General features: G+C 38.9%; 1 protein-coding gene across 3 annotated transcripts in view; it reads right to left on the bottom strand.

The window, feature by feature from the left end:
- The window catches only part of Usp25 (ubiquitin specific peptidase 25), a 98,083-nt gene that overhangs the window by 39,612 nt on the left and 36,389 nt on the right, over window positions 1–22,082 (bottom strand). For all 3 annotated transcript variants that reach the window (XM_021226083.2, XM_040750568.1, XM_005068216.4), the window contains exons 4-10: window positions 20,893–21,016; window positions 18,139–18,301; window positions 13,455–13,541; window positions 7,436–7,573; window positions 6,523–6,599; window positions 4,253–4,326; window positions 1,140–1,288 (exon numbers count right to left, since the gene is read on the bottom strand). In XM_021226083.2, the coding sequence (XP_021081742.2) occupies window positions 1,140–1,288; window positions 4,253–4,326; window positions 6,523–6,599; window positions 7,436–7,573; window positions 13,455–13,541; window positions 18,139–18,301; window positions 20,893–21,016 (812 nt within the window). The remainder of the gene's footprint in view (window positions 1–1,139; window positions 1,289–4,252; window positions 4,327–6,522; window positions 6,600–7,435; window positions 7,574–13,454; window positions 13,542–18,138; window positions 18,302–20,892; window positions 21,017–22,082) is intronic.

Genomic DNA, 22,082 nt, shown 5'->3' on the forward strand with positions numbered 1-22,082 from the left:
GTGACCCAATGTGTCTTCTACACACTTCTGTAATCTATGAGAGGGTACTTAGACAATATTATGTAGAATGTCTGTATTAGGAATGCATTTTCTCCACCAGCAACACAGTTTTAGTCCTACTATAAAGTGAAAAGTCTTCATTATCTCAGTCTCAGCTCATGAGCACATGATAAAAACCTGACATTTCCTAAATTCACTTTAAGGAATCATTAATTACATACCTAGTGTAATTACATACCTGAACTATTAGTGCTTTAAGCACAGTAACATATAAATAGAATTTTATGCAGTACAATATTTTATTTCTAAACAAACAAGACCCCAGTTCTTATTAATATCAATCGACACTATCATATAATCTTCATTTGGGGTTGGAAAGGGTCTCATAGGCCAGGCTCCCTCGAAATCCTATATAGTTTGCAGTCATTATCCTATCCACTAATAATGGAACACGAGATAATACACATGAAGATCTCTATATCCTCATACATGGAACTTTTGTCTAGACATCAGTAGGAAGACAATGATTTGTATTGTTTTCTACAGAAGCGTACACCTTCTCCAACAGATGGATACAGACGGATGGATACATGGATGGTGCTAGAAGGAGACAAACTGGTAGATTTAGAAACTAAAACAACAATGTAGATAAACTTGTCTTTGAGTGTTTTTCAGTTAATTCTTTCATGAAATAGGCAGGGTCTCCCATTTTTCCTTGTGCAATCAAACAGCAAACTCCTAAGAACAGGAAAGTCTGTTCTGTGGGAATGGGGTTTGATGTACAGAACCAGACAAATTACAGCAACATGTGTTCATGTACAACTTGTGCCTATATAAAAACTGACCATAACTTAATTCTGCTGGTGCCTGTCACCCTAATGGAAAAGCATTAAAACACTAAATGGTGACAACAAGAAAAACAGAAAGAGATAAAAATTTTAGAGAGAATCTAACATAGATTACATATTATACATTCTATACAAGTTTCACACATATGCCTAAGCTATTGTAATTAAATGCAAACATATTTTTGAATATTTTGTCCATCATTAGCAACTGTGTAATTAGAACCTAACTTTTGCATTGGGTCAATCAAAAGAGAATGGGAAGGAAGAAGACAATGAAAACGCTGAACTCACCTCCTGGCCTGATTTTCCTGAGTTATCTGAATGTAAGGATTCAATCTCTCCTTCAATCATCGCAGCTTCCAGGCACTCATGCAGGTCTTTGAACCCGTTGACCTGAAGTGGATACTGACCAAACATTTCAGTGTTTTCAAATTTTTTTCCTATAAGATGGTTGGAGAAGTTAATTAATGCCCCTCAATTTGGCTTTTCAGTTTCTAAAAGTAAGTATACACACGGATGCCTTCCTGAATTTGAAAGAGCACTGATGACTGTGATCCAGAGAATAGTGGCTGAGTAGAGCTCTCTCTCTCTCTCTCTCTCTCTCTCTCTCTCTCTCTCTCTCTCTCTCTCTCTCTCTCTCTCTCTCTCTCTCTCTGTCTCTCTCTCTCTCTCTCTCTCTCTCTCTTACGCACACACGCACACACACACACACACACACACACACACACACTTACACCCATGTACACAATGGAGCATGAACAGGGCTCAGCTGGCTGGCTTTGAGATGGTACACCAACACACCAGGAAGGGGAGGGTTAGAGATTCCCTGTATCACAGATGGACAGACAACGAATGAATGGTTTCTAGGAACTGAACACCTAAGTGTAGGATTCTTTCTCTCTCTGTTCTGGAGGAGTAGAAATTACTGGTTCAGAGTGGCCAGAAGATTTCCATTTCAAGAGGTAGGAATGCAAATTCCTGAACCTCTGGCTTACTAGAGTGAGGGAAATCTTGGTGGTGAATGAGATTGCCTAGTGACCTGTAGAGAAGGAAGGGAGCCTATACTAAGTCCTAGGAACCTACCTTCACATGCAGTAACACACACACACACACACACACACACACACACACACACACACACACACACCACATTTTCTAAGCGCCCACACAGGCAGAAAAAATGACAAATGTAAGTAGTGTCCCAGTGGCTAGAGAATTTTGTTTTAAAATAAAGGCAAGATAATAGAAGAGGAAGAGTTAATGTCTGATGCCTTAATAGATTATAAGAGTTCAGTAAAAGGGCTGAACTGGATTCGGTGCATTTGCTGGTAGGTAGGAAATCAATAGTTTCACAAGATCTACCTTTCAGAGTTCTGGCACCAGCAATGAATGCAGGGTATGTTGAAATAAGAAAGAGAAGGCAGGTGAAGCTGCCTCCTCACTACAAGGGTCTTAACTATGAATAAGAATGAAGCAGTCACAAAAAGGATTTTGTGATGCAAAGTAACAGGACATGGAAATAAATGGTGAACTGCAAGGGAGAGAAAGAAGTTAAAGACTCAGGAAAGGGAGTGATTGGGATAAGTCAACATAAACGAGCAAGAGACACAGAATCTAAGAGCATAGAAGGATGGCCCCTTCATTTCTGACAGTGAAAAGAATACGGTAAATGGAGAAATGGATAGAGCTAATGAAGTCTGAAACTCATACACAGAGGGAAATCTTTTCTCCTAAAAACATGAGATGTGAAAATAGCCCCTAAGGAAAATGGAGGGAGGTCAGTGTAGTTTTCCAGGTGAGGTGACAGGTGTAGATGCATGAAGCTCACTTCTGAAGTCCTCCCTTTACCCCAGTGTTTAGATTTCTGGGCCATCACTGAAAATTCGAGATCCCTTACAACTCTCCTGCTGTGTAAGTTTTACTCAGCAACACTCAGGTACTCAGGACACTGGGAGGAAAGGTGAGGATTTAACAAGAGTCAGGAGAGTCCAGGGGTTGGTGACAGAGGGAATAGGGGAAAGGCAGACTTAGGTATTTGTAAGAGTACTTGAACACCAGGAGGAAAAGCAAGTGTGAGCAGGAAAAGTAGAGGAGAAAAGGTCCACCACTGGGATAAATGCTCTGCAAACGCCCAAGGTGCCTTGCAGGGAAACTTTAAGCCACAGCACACTGCCTGCAAGGAACCATGGATATAGAACAGAGGATGAGTATGAGAAGTGAAAACATGGTAGGAAAAAGATCTAAAATAATTATTTTCTCTGTAATAAACACAGTCCACATCAATTAGCATAATATCTGAAGCAACATCCTAATACTAAGTGTCAAGATGACCTGGAATGCTTGAAGAGGACTGCTGTGCCCAATGCCAGCCTACTTAGACGTATTTCCCAATTTACACATCCTACTTGGGAGAAGTCTGAGTGGCAAATTAAACAACCTGATGCCATGTACTGTGCAGTTCACAAATAGTGATTATGTAGATTTTGAAGAAAAACTGCACTTACCTCATTGTAACCTATTACATGCCAAACATGCAGTTTGTATCTGCCTCATTCAAGCCATTACAGAAAGACAATGTCATAAAAGGTGTACTTTGAGCAATGTGAAAAATCCCCTGTGACATTTAACTTGAGAATCAAATATTAGAAAAACTAGTATTTAATAAGTCTGACACCTTTATTTTTTTATAAAAATTAAACAGGAATTTAAGAGGCAATAAGCAGAATCACTCTTATCTAATACTCAAAAGCAAAATACTTTCATTTCTTGAAAATAAGTAAGGATATTACAATCAGTCTGAGACATGCTGTGTCAATTTGCTAAACTCAAACTTCACAAAGTGACCATCACACTGAGATGGTTACTAAACTCCAGCACAGGGGGCAAATTCTGTATCTTAACTGCCTAAGGCCATACATGTTTCCAGATCAGTGGGGTTTTCTAATTATGGACTGACTATCTGCAGATGATTGGTTTAGTTATTGCACCTGACTCCATCTCCCTCTCCCATCTCTCTCTTCCTCCAGGGCTGAGGATGGAAACCTGTACGTGTGCACTCTACCACTGAGTTAATTCCCTATTCTGGGTTGACCATCTCTAATCTTAAAATCCAGAAAGCAACATGCTAGAAAATCATAATTTCCTAGTATCACATCAGCTCTCTTTAACTCACACTCTGGAGTTCTCAGTTTCACAGAGGCCCATTCATCACAAGGAGTATTAAGATGAAAGAAAGTTCAGTGTGAACATCCTTTTTAGTCAGAGTTGTGCTCTCTGTGCAAAGGGTTTGTAGGAAGGAGGAGACAAGAGCTACTAGAAGAGTAGAAAAGTCACAAATAAAGACTACCAACAAACACAGATGGACAGCATCTTGACTTGTAATCAAAGTAAACAAGCAACTATACCTTCAAGCACTCCCACGGCCAGGAATCTTCCGTAGAACAGCTCTACCATAGGGTTCTTTGGCTTCTCTTCATCCCTAAAAGATAGAAATATGCTTATAACTTTCAGATCTATAAATAATTGAGAAAACACAGAAAGATCCATTAAAGGGAACAGTATATATCACGATGGTAACATTTGTATGGCTATCACACACACACAGCTCTGTTATTTATTGTGTCACCTTGGACAAAGTACTTAAATTCATTCTTCAATTTCTTCACCTGTCAGCTAAGGATAATTATAGTAATTGAGCTTGCAGGATGGATATGGGGGATAAGTGAGTTACTGCTTGGAAGCAACTCAGAAGAGAAGGCAGCTGCGTGCATGGGGGACTTGCTCCTCTTATTGCCGCCGTACATGTCCATCTCATACTTTCAAGCCTGTACAGTACTGGCCTTATTGGGAAGGCAAAGGAATATTTAATCCAAATAGATTCCTAAGAAAAAATACATCAGGTCATTTCTCACAGTTACACAGAAAAGTGCATAGAAATTATAGAAGCAACGGCCACCAGTAAAGGGACCAAAGACCCCAGTTTCAAAGTAGAGGCTCTACAGAGCAGGCATCCTTCCTTAAGGTTGGAACTCCCAAGATGCATGATAGTTTGCAGTTTTTTTGTGTGAAGAAAGCAAGGAAAATCAGCAGTGTTTACATTGTTGTTGGACTTACACTATGCACCGCTAAAAGACACTATTTAATGCGGAATATATAAAACTGTGCTGTGTTCACAACTTTATAAAGCATTTTTCATTACTTTTGTGTTGAAGTTAATAAAACCAACTTGTGAAGTTCTGTTTTTGAGAGAGAGATAAGCAGGTCAGTGTTTGACACAGGTCCTCACAGGGTTCTTAGGCCCCGGTAAGGCTCATCCGGGCCTGACAGCAATCCCATCTTGCATGCTCTTCTGTTTGACAACTCCATGTCTCAGATATACATGACCAATTGTTGTCTTTTCCAGGAGTAATTTAATTTCAATTAATGTGTCTTCAAAGTCGATCATGTTTTATGAAGTATCAAAATTCCCATTTATTGGAAGCTCAATAATACACAATTGTTTTGGTGACTCATTATCAGTGGACATTTGCCCACTGGGTATATAGCTTTTGTCAACATGGTTATGCAAATCCATCTTCAGACTGCTAAACATCACAACTAGAAAGAACTAAGAACTTCTGAGAAGTAAATAAGGACTTTATGTTCAACTACCTTTGGACATTAAAAGCTAACAAAGGGCAAGAACCATGCACTTTCCTAAGGAAGAAATAAACTCTCAGGGAACCAAATCATGGAAGGATCCAACACTTGGAAAGACTGCTACAGTCTTGATGGACCAGAGTGCTTGCTGGTGGAAACCACCTATCAAACATGTGAGTGGAGAAGGGAACAATTTAGAGAAGGGCAATCTGGACATCCTAACTCAGGGTTCACTAATCTTCATTGTGAGGAAACAGTCAAGATGTCACCGTAGGAATAACTTAGAACAACAACTAATGTAAAGGGCAGAGAGGAAATAAACAGGAATCTTGCACACAGAGCTGTCAGGCAGTCCTTGCTCTGTATGAAGCAGAGGCTAGCAAATGCCACAATCTAACTCAAGCCTTCTGTTTTATTTTCATTCTGCCACTGCTATAAAATAACCCAGCGACAAAGCAGCTTAGGGGAAGGAAAGCTTATTTTGTTTGCAATTCCAAGTAACATCCCATCATCTCAAGGTAGTCACAAAAAATGAAACAAGTAATCATAAGGGAACAGGTGACATAAGGAGACTGAGCAAACTCCAAGCCAAAGAAAGCCTCTTTGTAAACAGCAGGTGAATGGCACCTGCGAACCAACACCCAGGGCTGACCCTGCCCATCCCCCCACACACACATGCAACTGTCAGGGCTTTGTGCTACACCCAATTGACAGGGAATGAGCTGCATGAGCATGGAGGGGACCTGCTCGTCCTGTTCTCAGGGAACGACTTAAGATGAAGTAAGGTCTTTCGAAATCCATGCTTTTCTTCCATGTGAAAAGCTGAATCCAGGAAAAACACACGGTCTTAAGAAATCTCAGATCAGATCAGATAGCAGAAACTGACGGCTGCCCAAAATGTGGGCAGTTTGTAGTAACACACACAACACTGGTATTCCCCGAAGTCTCTCTTGCTTGCACGTCTGTGCTGCACCTTAGAGAACAAACTGTCACTCACTGACTTGAAACCCCATCATTGAACATCACAGTGACTTACGTTTCCTCTTCAGCTTTCATTTGAAAGGCATCTTCTAACCAATCTAACAACTTGTGTGTAAACTCACTCACATCTTGCTGTGGAAAGAAAACAGGTTGATTGGTTGGTATTTGATCCTACTAATTAATAAAGATGCTTCAAAATAAAACTTAGTTACTATTCACAAAAGTATTATGTGAATGTGTCCCATAAAATGGAATGAATTTTCATAATTTAACCATGACAAAAAATCAGTATTTTAAAAAGTATTATAATCACAAGATTTCATTTTAGGAAACACACACAGTAACAAAAGAATTTGTAAAAAAAAAATATACTACTTCTGTTAGTATCTTCACTGGCCTGTCCTTGAGGTTCTGACAGGATATGCCCTCAGCTGCAGCCACTAAGAGTACCACCTGTGCACATTCACTGTTTCCTTTTAAAAGGACCCTGCCCACCTCCCATTTTTCTCTCTTTCTCTTTCTACTTCTCTGCCTGTTTCTCTGCCTTCCTCAAGCTTGCAGGCACACCACATCCTCACATAGTACACACACACACACACACACACACACACACACACACACACACACACACACACACACAGGAAAGAGCACACGATTAAGCCCCATATACATAAAAATTTTTTTAATTTTTAATTATATGAATATTTCTAATTATTTTAATTACTTTTCCTTAACAACTCCCATCATTCTATAAATTACAACTTCATTTGCCTTAATATCTCCAATTCAGCCACTTTTTGCTTAGCTTAAAAGTTTTCCAAATAATACAATAATGATTTCAATGACTTTAAGTTACTATTAATAAAGTTTAGAAGCGCCATCCTAAATCAACAGACACATGTGAAAAGGCATCACAAAGATCTATAAGATTATATGCAAATAGTCAATTGGAAGGGACAAGAGGCTACCTGCTGTGAGTCATTTGATTTGAAGGCATCCTTCAGAATCTCAACTGCTCTAGAGGGATCAACATATTTCCTCTTGGTACCAACAAGAAGTGCAAAGAGGTACCTCAGTTCCCGCATAAAAGGCAAATTCCGATGCTCCTACAGAGGAAAGAAAAAAGTACACATAAAAAGCATCCCTAATTAAATCAGCAAACTATTCACTGGTCAACAGAAACATCAACAATAACCAGAAAGTAACTAACATCTACGAGGACAAATCTGGCACTCTGTCACGCTGAAAAAGTGTCAGCTACAAAACTCAAAGGAGTTAATAACTACAGCAGAGGACCTTAGGCTAGCCTCACAATTCTACATAAATACCACATATTCATAGCAAATTATGTCACTACCCAGCCAAGAATATCCACCTCATTTAAGTCTGCTCATCATAATCTTCCCATTCATCAGGGTGCAGCTGCTGACAAGGGCAACAAGAAGAACCAGCAGTGTTCAGTGAGAGCTGGGCACTGCCAGGCACCATCTGAGTGCTCTACCCAAACGCCATTTAAACCGAGGACCCTCCTCATCTAACAGTGCTGTAGACCCCTCCAAGTCGACAGAGCCTCCAAATTCTACACCCACTGGAATGATGCTTTTGAATATGGACCACCAACCGTCACTTCTCATGCAATGACCCTAATTATTTAACTGATCTCTGTGCCGAGTTCTTAATGACCTAATAAACACTAGCACCTACATATATTATTTTACACTGTATTAATAAAATTATTTCATACATTCATTTTGTAAATTATAAGATTCAGTATAAATTCATTGCAATTACTGTAATTTTTCAAGTTAAATGTTTAATAAGTATAATGTTAGCACAATCATTAATCAGATAAAGCCCTTACATGAAATCTTAATTTTATTCTCACTAGGATTACACATTTCTCAATGATCTCAGTATTGCTTCTGCTTTTTGTTACACAAAGCAGGTATTCAGTTCTTACTGGTTAATCATATCAATCCTTCTGGGGAAAAATAATTTTAGTCACTAGCTATTTTAAATCAAAAAACATGTAAAAATCTTAAACTGTATGTAACTTAGTGAAATGCTTTAGGGCAGTAAATCAGAAAATCAGTTCTCATAATAGTCTTTGCAAAACGAATTTAATTAGTAAATAATTTAAAGACACTATTTAAATATGGGAAGCTTTTTAATTTCCCCGATTGGCATTACTTCAGCAGTATCAATATAGATAATTTTATATACTGATGTTCAGAGTAATATAATCTACATAAAAAATCATTGTTCTCTCAATGCACTAAAAAAAAAGGAACCCTAAGAAACAAGAAGAAATACAAAGCCTTATCATTTAATCCCCAAGCTAAAGACACCATTGGAGCAGTCTCACGTAAAGTGTTCTAAAACAAAATTTCTAAGCCATAAAGAACTCCAAAATGACACTTGTTAAAATATATGTTTCATCAACAGTAACAAGAGTAAGGACAAAACACCTATATGAAAAATTAATCCACTTTCCCGGTCTTTAACTAATTCTCCAACAACCCAATATTAATTAGTTTTAGGAGTGTAAATATTAATTTGAATCTACAGCTTCCCCACATGCTGTTTCCTGACATCCACTTCCTCATTATCACTCAGCCCATGACAAACGAGGACATTTCTTATCAAACAGAAGAATGAAACAACCAGTGCACTTTTTGTTTTGTTTTTCTGTTACCGTTGTTGTTTTGGGGGCTATTTTCCTTGGTTTGGTTTGGTTTCTCAAGACAGGGTTTCTCTGCGTAGTTCTGCTGTCCTGGAACTCTGCCCCTCTGTAGCGCTGTAGACCAGGCTGACCTCAAATTCCAGAGACCCACCTGCCTCTGCCTCCTGAGTTCTGGAATCAAAGGGGTGCATCACACTGCCTGGCACACTACCTTTTGTTTAATTAAGAGAAATTCTGCCAAGATAATTTGGAAAGGAAAATACTATGAACCATCTATCTGCCTCAGCCAAAACCTGCAGCTAGAAAATCTGACTATCCAAAGATATACCATAATACAATAAAACAGAGCAACTACTCCATTTGACTAAATCACAAAAATATTGGTACATACGAAAACTACTTGAATACTACTTTTATAAACAGGCTTATTGTGGTATAATTAATGCACAATATGTACACCATTAAAAAATACACAATTTTGAGCGTTGGTGGCACATGCCTTTAATTCCAGCACTCACGAGGCAGGGACAGGCAGATCTCTGTGAGTTCGAGGCCAGCCTAGTCTATGGAGCAAGTTCCAGGACAGCCTCCAAAATAATACAGAGAAATCCTGTCTCAAAAAAACAAAAACAAACAAACAAAAAAAAAACACTACAACTTCCCAAACTCCACATATGTGTTATCACCATCAAGATAACAAACCTATTTATTCACCACCTCACAAAATGTGGTCACTCCCTAGGCATCTCAGCTAACAACAATTTTGTTGCATTTTTCTGGACATTCATACAAATGGAATCATCCTCTTATTTAAAATGTACACAATATTCGTGCGACATTTTATTTGGTTAGAAAGACATTTTTAGCAGTGCACACAAATGGTGTCTTTGTCATATGATTAAACGAATCCCAGGTGTAATCTGTATCTTAACACATTGGTTTTCAAGTTCGGTGTAACAGTAATTATGTCATGAGTTCAGTGTAAATTCACTAGTAAAATAAATGACAAATGCTATATTTACACCTTTAAAATGGAAAATATCTTTCATTATCTCAAGTGGATTTAGCATAGACCAGTGACTGGCAATTGCCCATAATTGCAACACCAGTTTTAAGGCATCACACACAGTTTCCTGCTGTTACCATGCCATATGAAAGCCCATCGTTTATCACTCCTTATGCAAATTTTCACAATATTCTTCTGCATAAAGCTCTTTCAAAGAATGGAAATGGTAAGTGTCACTGCAAGAATTTACTTCTCTAGCATATGTCATTGCACACTCCTCTTGGATTCACTAGTTGCACATTCGTCACTACACACTTCTCTGGGATGCACTCATGACAAACTGCTCTAACACACATGTGCTCACTACACACTCGACTGGCATGCACTCATTACACACTCCACTAGCATGAGATCATTACACACTCCTTTAACACACACTCATCACACATATTTTTAGCATGCACGTATTACACACTCCTCTAGCATATACTCATTATACATCATCTAATGTGTGCATTACACACCCCTGTAGCGTGAGCTCATTAAATACTCCCAGCACGCACTCACTACACACTCCTCTAACACATATGTGCCACTACACACTGCTCTAGCATGAGATCATTACACACTCCTAATATGCACTCACTACACACTGCTCTAGCGTGAGATCATTACACACTCCTAATATGCACTCACTACACACTGCTCTAGCGTGCCCTAACTACACACTCCACTAGCGTGAGATCACTCCACACGCCACTAGCGTGAGATCACTCCATACTCCACTAGCGTGAGATCACTCCACACTCCACTAGCGTGAGATCACTACACACTCCACTAGCGTGAGATCATTACACACTCCACTAGCGTGAGATCACTACACACTCCACTAGCGTGAGATCACTACACACTCCACTAGCGTGAGATCATTACACACTCCACTAGCGTGAGATCACTACACACTCCACTAGCGTGAGATCACTCCACACTCCACTAGCGTGAGATCACTACACACTCCACTAGCGTGAGATCACTACACACTCCACTAACGTGAGATCACTCCACACTCCACTAGCGTGAGATCACTCCACACTCCACTAGCGTGAGATCACTACACACTCCACTAGCGTGAGATCACTACACACTCCACTAGCGTGAGATCACTACACACTCCACTAACGTGAGATCACTCCACACTCCACTAGCGTGAGATCACTCCACACTCCACTAGCGTGAGATCACTACACACTCCACTAGCGTGAGATCACTACACACTCCACTAGCGTGAGATCACTACACACTCCACTAGCGTGAGATCACTACACACTCCACTAACGTGAGATCACTCCACACTCCACTAACGTGAGATCACTCCACACTCCACTAGCGTGAGATCACTCCACACGCCACTAGCGTGAGATCACTCCACACGCCACTAGCGTGAGATCACTACACACTCCACTAGCGTGAGATCACTCCACACTCCACTAGCGTGAGATCACTCCACACGCCACTAGCGTGAGATCACTACACACTCCACTAGCGTGAGATCACTACACACTGCTCTAGCGTGAGATCACTACACACTCCACTAGCGTGAGATCACTACACACTCCACTAGCATGAGATCACTACACATGCCACTAGCGTGAGATCACTACACACTCCACTAGCATGAGATCACTCCACACGCCACTAGCGTGAGATCACTCCACACTCCACTAGCGTGAGATCACTACACACTCCACTAGCGTGAGATCACTACACACTCCACTAGCGTGAGATCACTACACACTCCACTAGCATGAGATCACTACACACTCCACTAGCGTGAGATCACTACACATGCCACTAACGGCTCACTACAAACTTCTCTAGCATGCACTCATTACACAACTCGTCTAACACAGCTGAGTATACTAAGGACTTCACAAGTATATGAACACTATTTAAGAAGTTATAAACTGATTTGATCTTATTCAGACTATGAAAGTAAGAGATTGAAGTTGTATAAAACAGTAAATGAAAGAAACAAAAGGTAAGCACACATAAACACACAATTGAAAGTAATTCTAACTAAGGGCATGTAAATTACACCTGCCCTCTACTGAGACATGAGAAGGGTGGACTGATGATACTCATGTGATACAGAGAGGCAGCGGTCCAAACTGTCCTGTAAAGACTTCCTCTTGAAGATGTTCGTGCAGTTTCTCTAGCAGTATGGAGTTGTTAAACTGCCTTGATTTCCTTTTAAAAAGTAGTTGTTCTTTAGCTTGACCCAGCCCAGAGATTACGGCTTAAATGTTGGCTGTAATTCAGGTTTTATTTCCTCTAGTGTGCATTATAAATGTTTCATTATTTGCAGAAAAAGTGGTTTTAAAAATTAAACACTAAAACGATAATGTAACTTAATAATTTATCACTGTAACAATGGGTCACAGAAAGTTCCGTACATCACTGAAACCCAAAACTCCTTTGTCTCTGCAGCCCATCTCTTTAAGGCCATGGGTTCTTTACAGATGACCTGATACCTGCCCCAAAGCACATCATCCCCCCGACAACAATTTTCTTCCACTAAGTATAAATGTATGTATGCAAATCAGCCCAATTTTTATTAAAATTATAAAATTTATAAAAATTAAAACTTTCTTTGAAAATAGCCAGGAATACTGTATAACAGACACTTTACTAAGGTCTCTACATGTTTGTCTCATTTAATCTCTTCAGCTTCTCTGGGAAATAATTACAGTTACTGTCTATATAACAGATAAGGAGATTCAGAAAGAAATGTGACTTGCTTTAGTCCCATGACTAAACCCAAGCATCAGACCCTGGAGTCTGCTCTCTTCAACTTCAAACTGCCCAACACTAACTTCCAGCATAGAAGGGACAGGTTTGTGCTGGAGCACAGCACATAACTGAATTTTAAAGGATTCTTCTAGGTGATCAAGTGAAAAGAAATGTTGACATTGACAGTAGTTCTGAGGAGTAATTTAAGGAAAGACCTTCAAGTGTAAAATGTAGCCTGCAGATGTATTACAACTGGACAGCCCTACGGGTGAGGAGGCCTAAACTGGCCACATTGAACTGGTATGCTATTGTGACACACTGAGGAAGAAAATTCACATTTATGATATATAGAAAAAAGGATAAGAAGCTACTGTAATAGAGATTAATGGTATAACATTGAAATTTGAACAGTTTCAGGTTGGATGACAGAAGTGCTCCCAAAATTCTTAAAGAGAATAGAAAGACTATAAAGTAAGTTCTCGGCTTTTAAAATCTTTTATAATTTTACCTTTTGGTTTCGGGGTAAATCTTGAGCATTTGATGGAGGCTTGTAATTCAGAACTAATCTTCTAAATTCCAAAAGATTGAATAATGACTGAAAAAGAACAATTTAAGATATCTAAGAGAACATTCTATTAATGGGAATGTGAATATCACTGTTACAAAGACTCATTCTTGACAACTAGACTATTTACATAAAGAATAGTTGCAATTAGCAAAAGAATGCCTATTTTCTCCTAGACAAAAGTATTTTTATATTTTAAAATAGTATTCTAATTTTCAATATATTTTTGGATAGGAGTTGTAGGGAATTGAACCCAAGGCCTTGTGCATGCAAGGCACGCACCATGCTATATCCAGTACCAATATATTATTCTTCCTAAATAACATATATCCTACATTCAAAGCACACAATTATACAACACCATTTAAAAAATACAGAGTATTGCATTATTAAAAGCTATTTAAGTTACTATGTCATGAACATGATGTTTTCTTAAAATGGATAAAATACAATGAAAAAGTTTTTAGATGTGTTCTATTTCACATTTTTACCTACAAAAATTGAGTACAAATCAATATATTCATCAGTTTCTAGGTGACAAAGACACAAATATTATACATTCTCTTGATAGCCAAGAAAACACAACCTAGGAGAGAAATGTATAACTTTAAAAAAATGGAATAATGCAAAAGTACATAGTAGGACAGACACGAAGGTTTTTCTAGCATGGGATGGGGTTTTGTTGGTGGCGTTTTAGCTGCTGGAAACAGAATCAAGGCCTTAGACTTTCTCTACCCCTGAGCTCCATCAGCAGCCACACAGGATGACCTTGAGTGTTTGCTGAAAGATACTTTGTAATCTAGTAACATCCTAACATTTGTTCAAAATGAAGTGTACAATGGTACATACTAGAAAACACACTTAATAAACCAATTCACCTGATCATCTCTGTAAGGTTCTCCTTATTAATATTTTACACACATATATCATGATCATCTCTGTAAGGTTCTCCTTATTACTATTTTACACACATGGATCCATTCTTACAAGTTTTACCATGCAGCTCTAGTCCTTTCTTGAGTCACATTTTGTACAGATATAAACTGAAAATGAAATTTTATGAAATACACAGTGGCTAACTTTATAGAACATAAAAGCAGCACCACAAATCAACGATAACAAATTATATAAAAAAAAAGCCAGGCATTTGTGGCACACCTTTAATACCAGCACTCAGGAGAAAGAGGCAGGAGGATCTCTACGAGTTACAGGTAAGCCTTGTCCACAAAGAGTTCAAGGACAACCAGGGCTGTTAAACAGAGGAACCCTGTCTCAAAAAAACAAATAATAATAATGATAATAAATAATAATTTTAAAACATAAACTTCGGTAAACCTGGATCACCACCTGTCTTTAAAAAAAAAGTCAGACAAATAGAAGGACTGGAAAGCAAAATATGAATAGTAAAAATCAATTTCTAATAGAAACTATAAAAAAGGAATCTGTGATGATTTATTTTAATCCCTTCTTTTTCTTTTTTCTTGTTCATTTTTGTTTTGTGACAGTGTCCTAAGTATAGCCCTGGCTGGCCTTAGTTAGGCTGGACTACAACTCAGAGAGATCCACATGCTTCCATCTCCTGAGTGTTGGAATTAAGGTATGCACCTCCACACCCAGTGAAGTTTTTTAATTAAACATTATTAGTAGATAAAATAATTCATTTTCCTGTTTTACTATTTTTGTTTCTTTGAGAAGGGATCTCGCCATTGGTCCAGCTCATTTATTCACACATTTACTAAATACAGATTACCCATGGCATGAACAACACTAGAGGAAAGACAAGAAAGGACGTTTAAAATGTGCACTCTCTTCTTCCATGAGAATGATCATATGATTGCAGATTAATAGGGTAAAAGGAGGATATCCTGCAGAAGAGCCACAGGTAAAGCCGCGGATGAGAATCTGCAAGAGAGGCCGCATTTTAAAGCCAGAGCCCAAACTAGAGCTTAGAGCAGTAGCAAGAGTAAGAACATCAGTCAGGGAAAAGGGATACAGAAGAGCAGCGCTTCTGAGTTAGTGAAACAGCAGGAAGAGAAGTTATCAAACTTCAATCAGCTCTTGATAAACACAGCTGACGACTACGAGGCACAGCAAGGACTCACTGGAGCACTTCAAGACAAATAAAATAGCAATGCTGCTACACTCTACTATGGTGACGGCAAGGTGACAACCTTGAGAAACGGTGACTGGAAAGTCACCTGATAGTACAGCGGTAGAGGACGATGCTTGACTAGAATTGTAGAAATGGACAGAACAGAGCTTAAGGACCACTCTTGTGAGGGATTTTAAAGAGGACCCTGCCAGAGAGGAATGAGAACGCCACTGCGATGCTATGAACTCCCACTGCCGGGTTTTCCTTGTTTCTGAGCGTAAGAATCCCCCTTGGTATGGGAGTGCAAGGAAATAAACTGTTTTCTCCAGATTTACAGTAAGGAATTCTCCACTTGAAAGTGCCTGTCCTCTGAGAAGCAGCTGCTGCTCTCTGCTGCTCTGAGGAGATGACACACTTGCCTTCATCTGCTCTCACATAAACTGTGAGCTCCGACCCTGGGATAGTCTGCAATTGAAACTGTGCAGAGCATTCATGACCCTTTGAAGAATTCCAAGAAACTCTGCAAATTCCTATAAAAGCTTCAGGTGCTAATGGAGACAACTTGTAGTGAAAAGTTCCATTTTTAAGTAAATAGTCACATCTCAGCTCACACCTGAGAACTCAGCAATGTCAGAAATGGAAATAGAAATGAGTCTAATAACTAAACAGTGAAAACCCAAATTCAAGTGAACTCTGATGTTTTCTACTCACACATTTCTACAGTATGAAGCTTCATGTCTCCCTAAAAGTCACTTTTGTTAGGTTGTGATAGCCTAAACTTCTAAAACAGGAAGATTATTTGTCCTTGGTATTTAGGTTTCTGCTAGAGAAGTCAAATGTTCTTCAGTAGCTAAATTTGCTGTCAGAGAATAACAAATTTTAAACTAATGAAATTACTACTTTCTATTAAGAAAAGTAAATTTTTTCCAGTATGTTCCTATCACACAAACACACATACATACACTCACATGCACACACTCCCTCAGCACACACACACACACACACACACACACACACACACACACACGCGCGCGCGCGCACGGGCGGGCGAGCGTGCGCGCGCGCGCACACACAAGCTTGGTCATCTAGTGAACTTAGGGTAGGTGGTTATTTCATTGCATTTGAAGTTATTAACATAAAACAGGGTTTCCATGGCTCTGTTAATTGTAAGTTATCACTTCAAATGGGAATTTCCAGTGAGTATTATCAGAAATGATGTGCATTTAACTAGATATGAAATGCTGGTTATGTGTAGGGACTTCCTTGCCAGACAAAGGAGAGGTCACTGTCCACGTTGTGCTAGGAATAAGGGAGCTCATCCACACACTCAGGAACACTGGGATCACAGCAGGTCCAAAACGTCTAAACTATGCCATGAATAGAACCTCACTAATACACTAGAAAAAAGAAACAATCTACAAGGATGATCCTAAGACACAACTGTAATGCCTGGGTGACTCGAAATAGTATAATAGCAAATGGCACACATGCCCAATGACTTTTATGTCCTTATTTGGAACAGTAAACAATTAAGCTACATTTTAATTTAGAGAATTTTTCATTTAAATTTTGAAATTTGTTTATTCATACTAAGAAAATAAGAGTTTTGACAACTGTCATTATTATATAAAAAGCTAAAAATCAGAGATCACACTAAACATATTACCAAAAAAATTATTCCTAGTTGAGAAGATAGTGGGTATGTGTATTTACAAACATCTTCTGCTTTGGAGAAAGCTAACAAAACATTCCACAAGGACTTTCTAAGGTAAAAATAAAATGTGTTAATCTTGGTTTATCAATATTTATTCTTTTTAGCATTCTAACATATGTACGGTGATGCATTTATCTGCACATCAACACCAGTCTCAAGCAAACTGCCTCTTTAAAGAATCAATTTGTAATTGTGACTGTAATAGTATATTTTATAAATATTACCTTATGTATAAATAAATCTGATTCACAAAAGCATTAATTCTAATGTCCTACCTTGGTTACAATTATTATCTAAACTTTCAGAGAAATACCAAAAAAAAAGTAGTAGCAATTATTAATGGCAAGAAAGCAGGAAAAACTAATCTTACACAAATGGAAGGTATTAACCTGTGTTCTACTGAAAGCTTACTAGTAGAACCAGGCTACACACCTGTAACCCTAGCACTCAGGAGCCTGAGGTCAGCCTGAGCTACCTATTAAGAGCTTGTTTGAAAATTACATTTGTTTTTAAAATGGGGCTGTTTTAAGACAATGCAATGTTTAATTAGCCAGACGCGACATCTCAAACCCCGGCCCTCAGAAGCCAAAGTAGCAGATCTCTGTACTATAAAGCAAGAATCCATCTACAACAAAGAACAGAGGACAAAAAAGTCACACTGGGAACTAAAGACAAGAAGGACTAGGAGGTTCTGAAATCAAGCCGCTTTACACCACATGTAGGAAAATCCTGCTTGAACATCCGCTAAAATACACAAGAAACAGCACAGCCCACACCATTGCTCCTCAGGCACTGACTACGAGCTGGATCTCAAGCCTTACCTGGATAACAGCACTAAACCAGCACGTGTTGCCCACATTCTTGAGTCCAACCGGGGCTTTATCTTGTCTTTTTCTGTCATAAGGGTTTCGAGAATCCCTCCAAACTTCTGTAGGTGTTCTCTTCAAACATGCTTTATTCTCGGCTATGCTGGCTTCAAGAACTCTTAAGAAATGAAAATACAGTGTTGAAAAAGGTTTACACTATTATAGAATACACTAAGCAACTTCATGTGGTGGGTGAACTTTAAGGATGTGTTACACCACTCTACCATGTTCTGGGAAGTAATGACGCTGACCGTTAGAAGTGACACTGACAGTTAGAAGCCATTAAGAGCATGGCAGTGGCCTCTCCAACTCCATAGCCCTCCCATCAATCCCGCGGCAGGTGGGAGAGCTGGCCCTGGGGTCGTAAGAGCAGGAGAGCTGTCCTTGCCCCTCATCAGCTACATCACTAGGGCGAGTGGCCCCCATGCCAGGCCTGGGCAACAGAGTAGAGCTGGCCCTGAAGGTGTAGGCATAGGAGAATCAACCCTGAGGACATAAAAGCACAACTGGTCCCTCCTCTTGCACATGGCTGCAAGGGGTGAACTAGCCAAGGCAATGCAGCAAAGCTCACCCTGGTGGGAACTACAAGGGAGAGCTGTCAGGCTAACCAACCCTGCAACTACCCAGGCCAGAGCCAGGGTTCAGGTGACCAACATCCACCCCATCTGTGATCTGCTGGAGCGCATGAAGGGACCAGTTCTGCAGAATCTCCATGGCACAGGAAAACAACAGGATAGCCAAGTGGCGTCCCAGTGAGGGCCCAGCATCAATAGTGCAGCAGAAACCAGAGGTCTAGAACCAGACCAGTGACTCTCTACAATGAGCACAACACATGCAAGTAATAATATATGGATAAAAGGGTTTGCTGTGTGACTCGCTGTCACACTACAGCATCCATGATGATATTTTTTCTCGTTTTTTAATGTATTAAATTTTTTTTCATTTTGGTGGGGAGGTTGCCAGGGCAGAGGGTGGATACGAAGGGATGGGGAAATGAATGGAATGGAGATGCACAATGTGAAAGACACAATAAAAAAGAAAGCTTTAAAAAAAAAGAACATGGCAATGTCAATAGCCAACAGATACAGTGACATGCAGATTATTTCCTAAGAAAACTTCAAAGACAAAATGCCAATCAGATTAACAATAGTCACAATCCTTAACTACTCACAGACAGACAGACAGACAGACAGACAGACAGACAGACACACACACACACACACACACACACACACGTACATCAAGGAGCCACACAGTGACAATCTGGACCAGATTAGAGTGGTCCCAAGAAGCACAATGGAGATGAAATTTCCCTTGCCTAGTGGCCTAGTGTTATAACATAGTAGCAAGGGTGATGATGCCAGTAGGAACAAACCTGTCTTTCCAGTCCTTAAAACTACCTTACTTACAGTTATGCCCAGTACAAAGCACTCAGTAACTGTGACACCGTATTTATACATTCAAATTACTACACTATTTGTCATTAGTTTATAGTATTCATACCCTATTACAAGGCACACTAAAAAATGGATGCCATGTGTTGGCAGAAGTCTCACATTTCTCATGCTTGTCTGCTGACTGCAGCAAGGGACCACATGGAGGTGTTAACCAAAGATACGGCAGCTAGGTTTTTGTGACCACATTCTGATGAAATTGGCTATTCATACCTTTTTTAGAGCTATCTCCAATATTAACCAGTATGCAACTTAAATTGGTATATATTATTTTAACTAGAAAACACTGGCACAGGCTGGAAGGGACTCAACTGTTAAAAGCTAGGTCTGACATGGTCAATGCCATAGGTTTGATCCACAGCACTGAAAAAAAATAAAATAACAAGGTAAATATAATGTTCCTGTCACTCTTTGATGCACACGCTTATAAGCAGAGGAAGGAGGGTCATGAGTTCAAGGTCACAATCAGATACACAATAAGACCCTGTCTCATCAATTCCAAAGAAATGAACAAGTGAATAAGTAGCAGAAATTACAACTGGAGAAAAGAATCATACTCCAACAATATAAATTTGTAAGGTGACAACTTAAGTATAAACCCAATAAACAGTAATTTTCAAAAAAAGCTAAGCTCACAACCAAAACACCAAGAAAACGCATGACACAGAATTATAGACACTAATCTGGGATGTAATCTTCTAGATAGTTTCATATTAATATGATTATATAAACTGAAGTAATCAAAAGTATATGTGCACTTAGAAAAAATAACATTTACAAGTATACATTTTATAATCTTTAGCCTCCACAACAAGCACACACGAACATGATTATACAGACAAATGCATTAATAAGTATCTCTATCCAAAGTAATTATATGCCATATGTCCAATGAAGTAAAAAACATTTACCTTTGGCTTATTACAAAACACAAACAAACAACAACAACAAAAAGAACACCTGACTCCTGTATGATAAATTCCTAAAGGTGAATTTAGACAGTAGGTTCAAAAGAACAAAAGGAAACAAAAAAATTAAAGAAATAAATTTGTGACAAAATTATGAGCTCCCTAATTAAAAAAGATTTTAAAAGTTCAGAACTAAATGAAATTTGATTACATAAAATGCAAAAGGAATACAGGTCCACATCAGTGATTTTCTTAGGCTGAAGCATGTCTTCCTTACTGCACTTCAAGTCTGTCTTTCCCTTTGGAGCATAGATGGACTGACATGTTCATGCTGTGCGCATGCTTACCTGCTGATGGCCTGCTCTTCATCGGTTATTCCAGTCTCCCTGAATGCCCTGTTTGACTCTGCCAAACTCAAAGCAATCGCTCTCTGAAGATCATCTTTGTCATCTCCAGTGAGATCGATGACATCTGTAAAGCAAAACTGGCTTTCTCAAAACGAAGGCAAACAAACGAAAATGAACTCCTTCCCACAGAGACTCTTGCCCAATAAACATGGACAAACCAAAAGTCAGTACCACGTTAATTCCCTGCTTTATAAGCATGAATATATCTGTAAAAATCCAAACACGGTTACCATGAACTATCATTGGTAACTCAATAGTTTCTTCTATAAAAGTCTAGCAAAATAAAGAGAAGAAAAATCTTGGCATTTATTTGTTCACTATGCAATCTCATTTTGAAAGCTAATAAGCAGTAAGCCTGCTGGGAATATGGCTTACCAGTAAAAAGCAAAATAAGCACCATTTCTTAAAAAAGAGCTTGAACACTATAAGTTCTACGTCTGTATCCAATGAATAAAACCCACAACTATTATCACCATCAATAAAGGTTGCTCAATGAAGTTCTGCAATGCAGAGGAATCAGTCAAATATGAAAAAAATATGTAATTGGAATTATCCTCATGTTTGCACATAATTTATAAATATGTTAATATTCCATGATGAAAAAACAGAGGACAAAATGGGGAAAGCTACCTTAATTTTAATCATTGAATTATAAAATTCAATTTTTATTGAGGGAATACTAATGGATATTGATAATTGCAAAAGTCTACTTTTATTGTTAGCTACATTTTTCTTCAACATTGGCATACAAGAACTATTAAAATATTAGAAACAGGTACCATAGAAAGATTTTTTATAATGTCCTTAAATACAATAAAACCTCTTAAAAAACCTAATAAGTTTTCCTAGAATCACGTCTGGGAAAATAGGCCGAACATACAGTACACAGTCACAGAGTACAGTCGCTGAAATGATGGGACCACTCACGAGCCATCAATTACAAAGTTCCTAAGACTGGTGACAAGATATCTACACCCAGACATAGCTAAGGAGGGTGGAGCTATAAGGAAGGGAGAGCTAAAAGAAGAATTATGAGGCAGAGCTGCCCAGTCCAGACTTGGTAACAGAAAACAGGCTAGCTCTAGGTGATACGAAATGCATCCCAAAACAAGAGCCCTCTCAGTAATTTA

This window comes from Mesocricetus auratus, unplaced genomic scaffold, assembly GCF_017639785.1.
Source record: "Mesocricetus auratus isolate SY011 unplaced genomic scaffold, BCM_Maur_2.0 Super-Scaffold_100008, whole genome shotgun sequence".
Classification (NCBI taxonomy): Eukaryota; Metazoa; Chordata; class Mammalia; order Rodentia; family Cricetidae; genus Mesocricetus; species Mesocricetus auratus.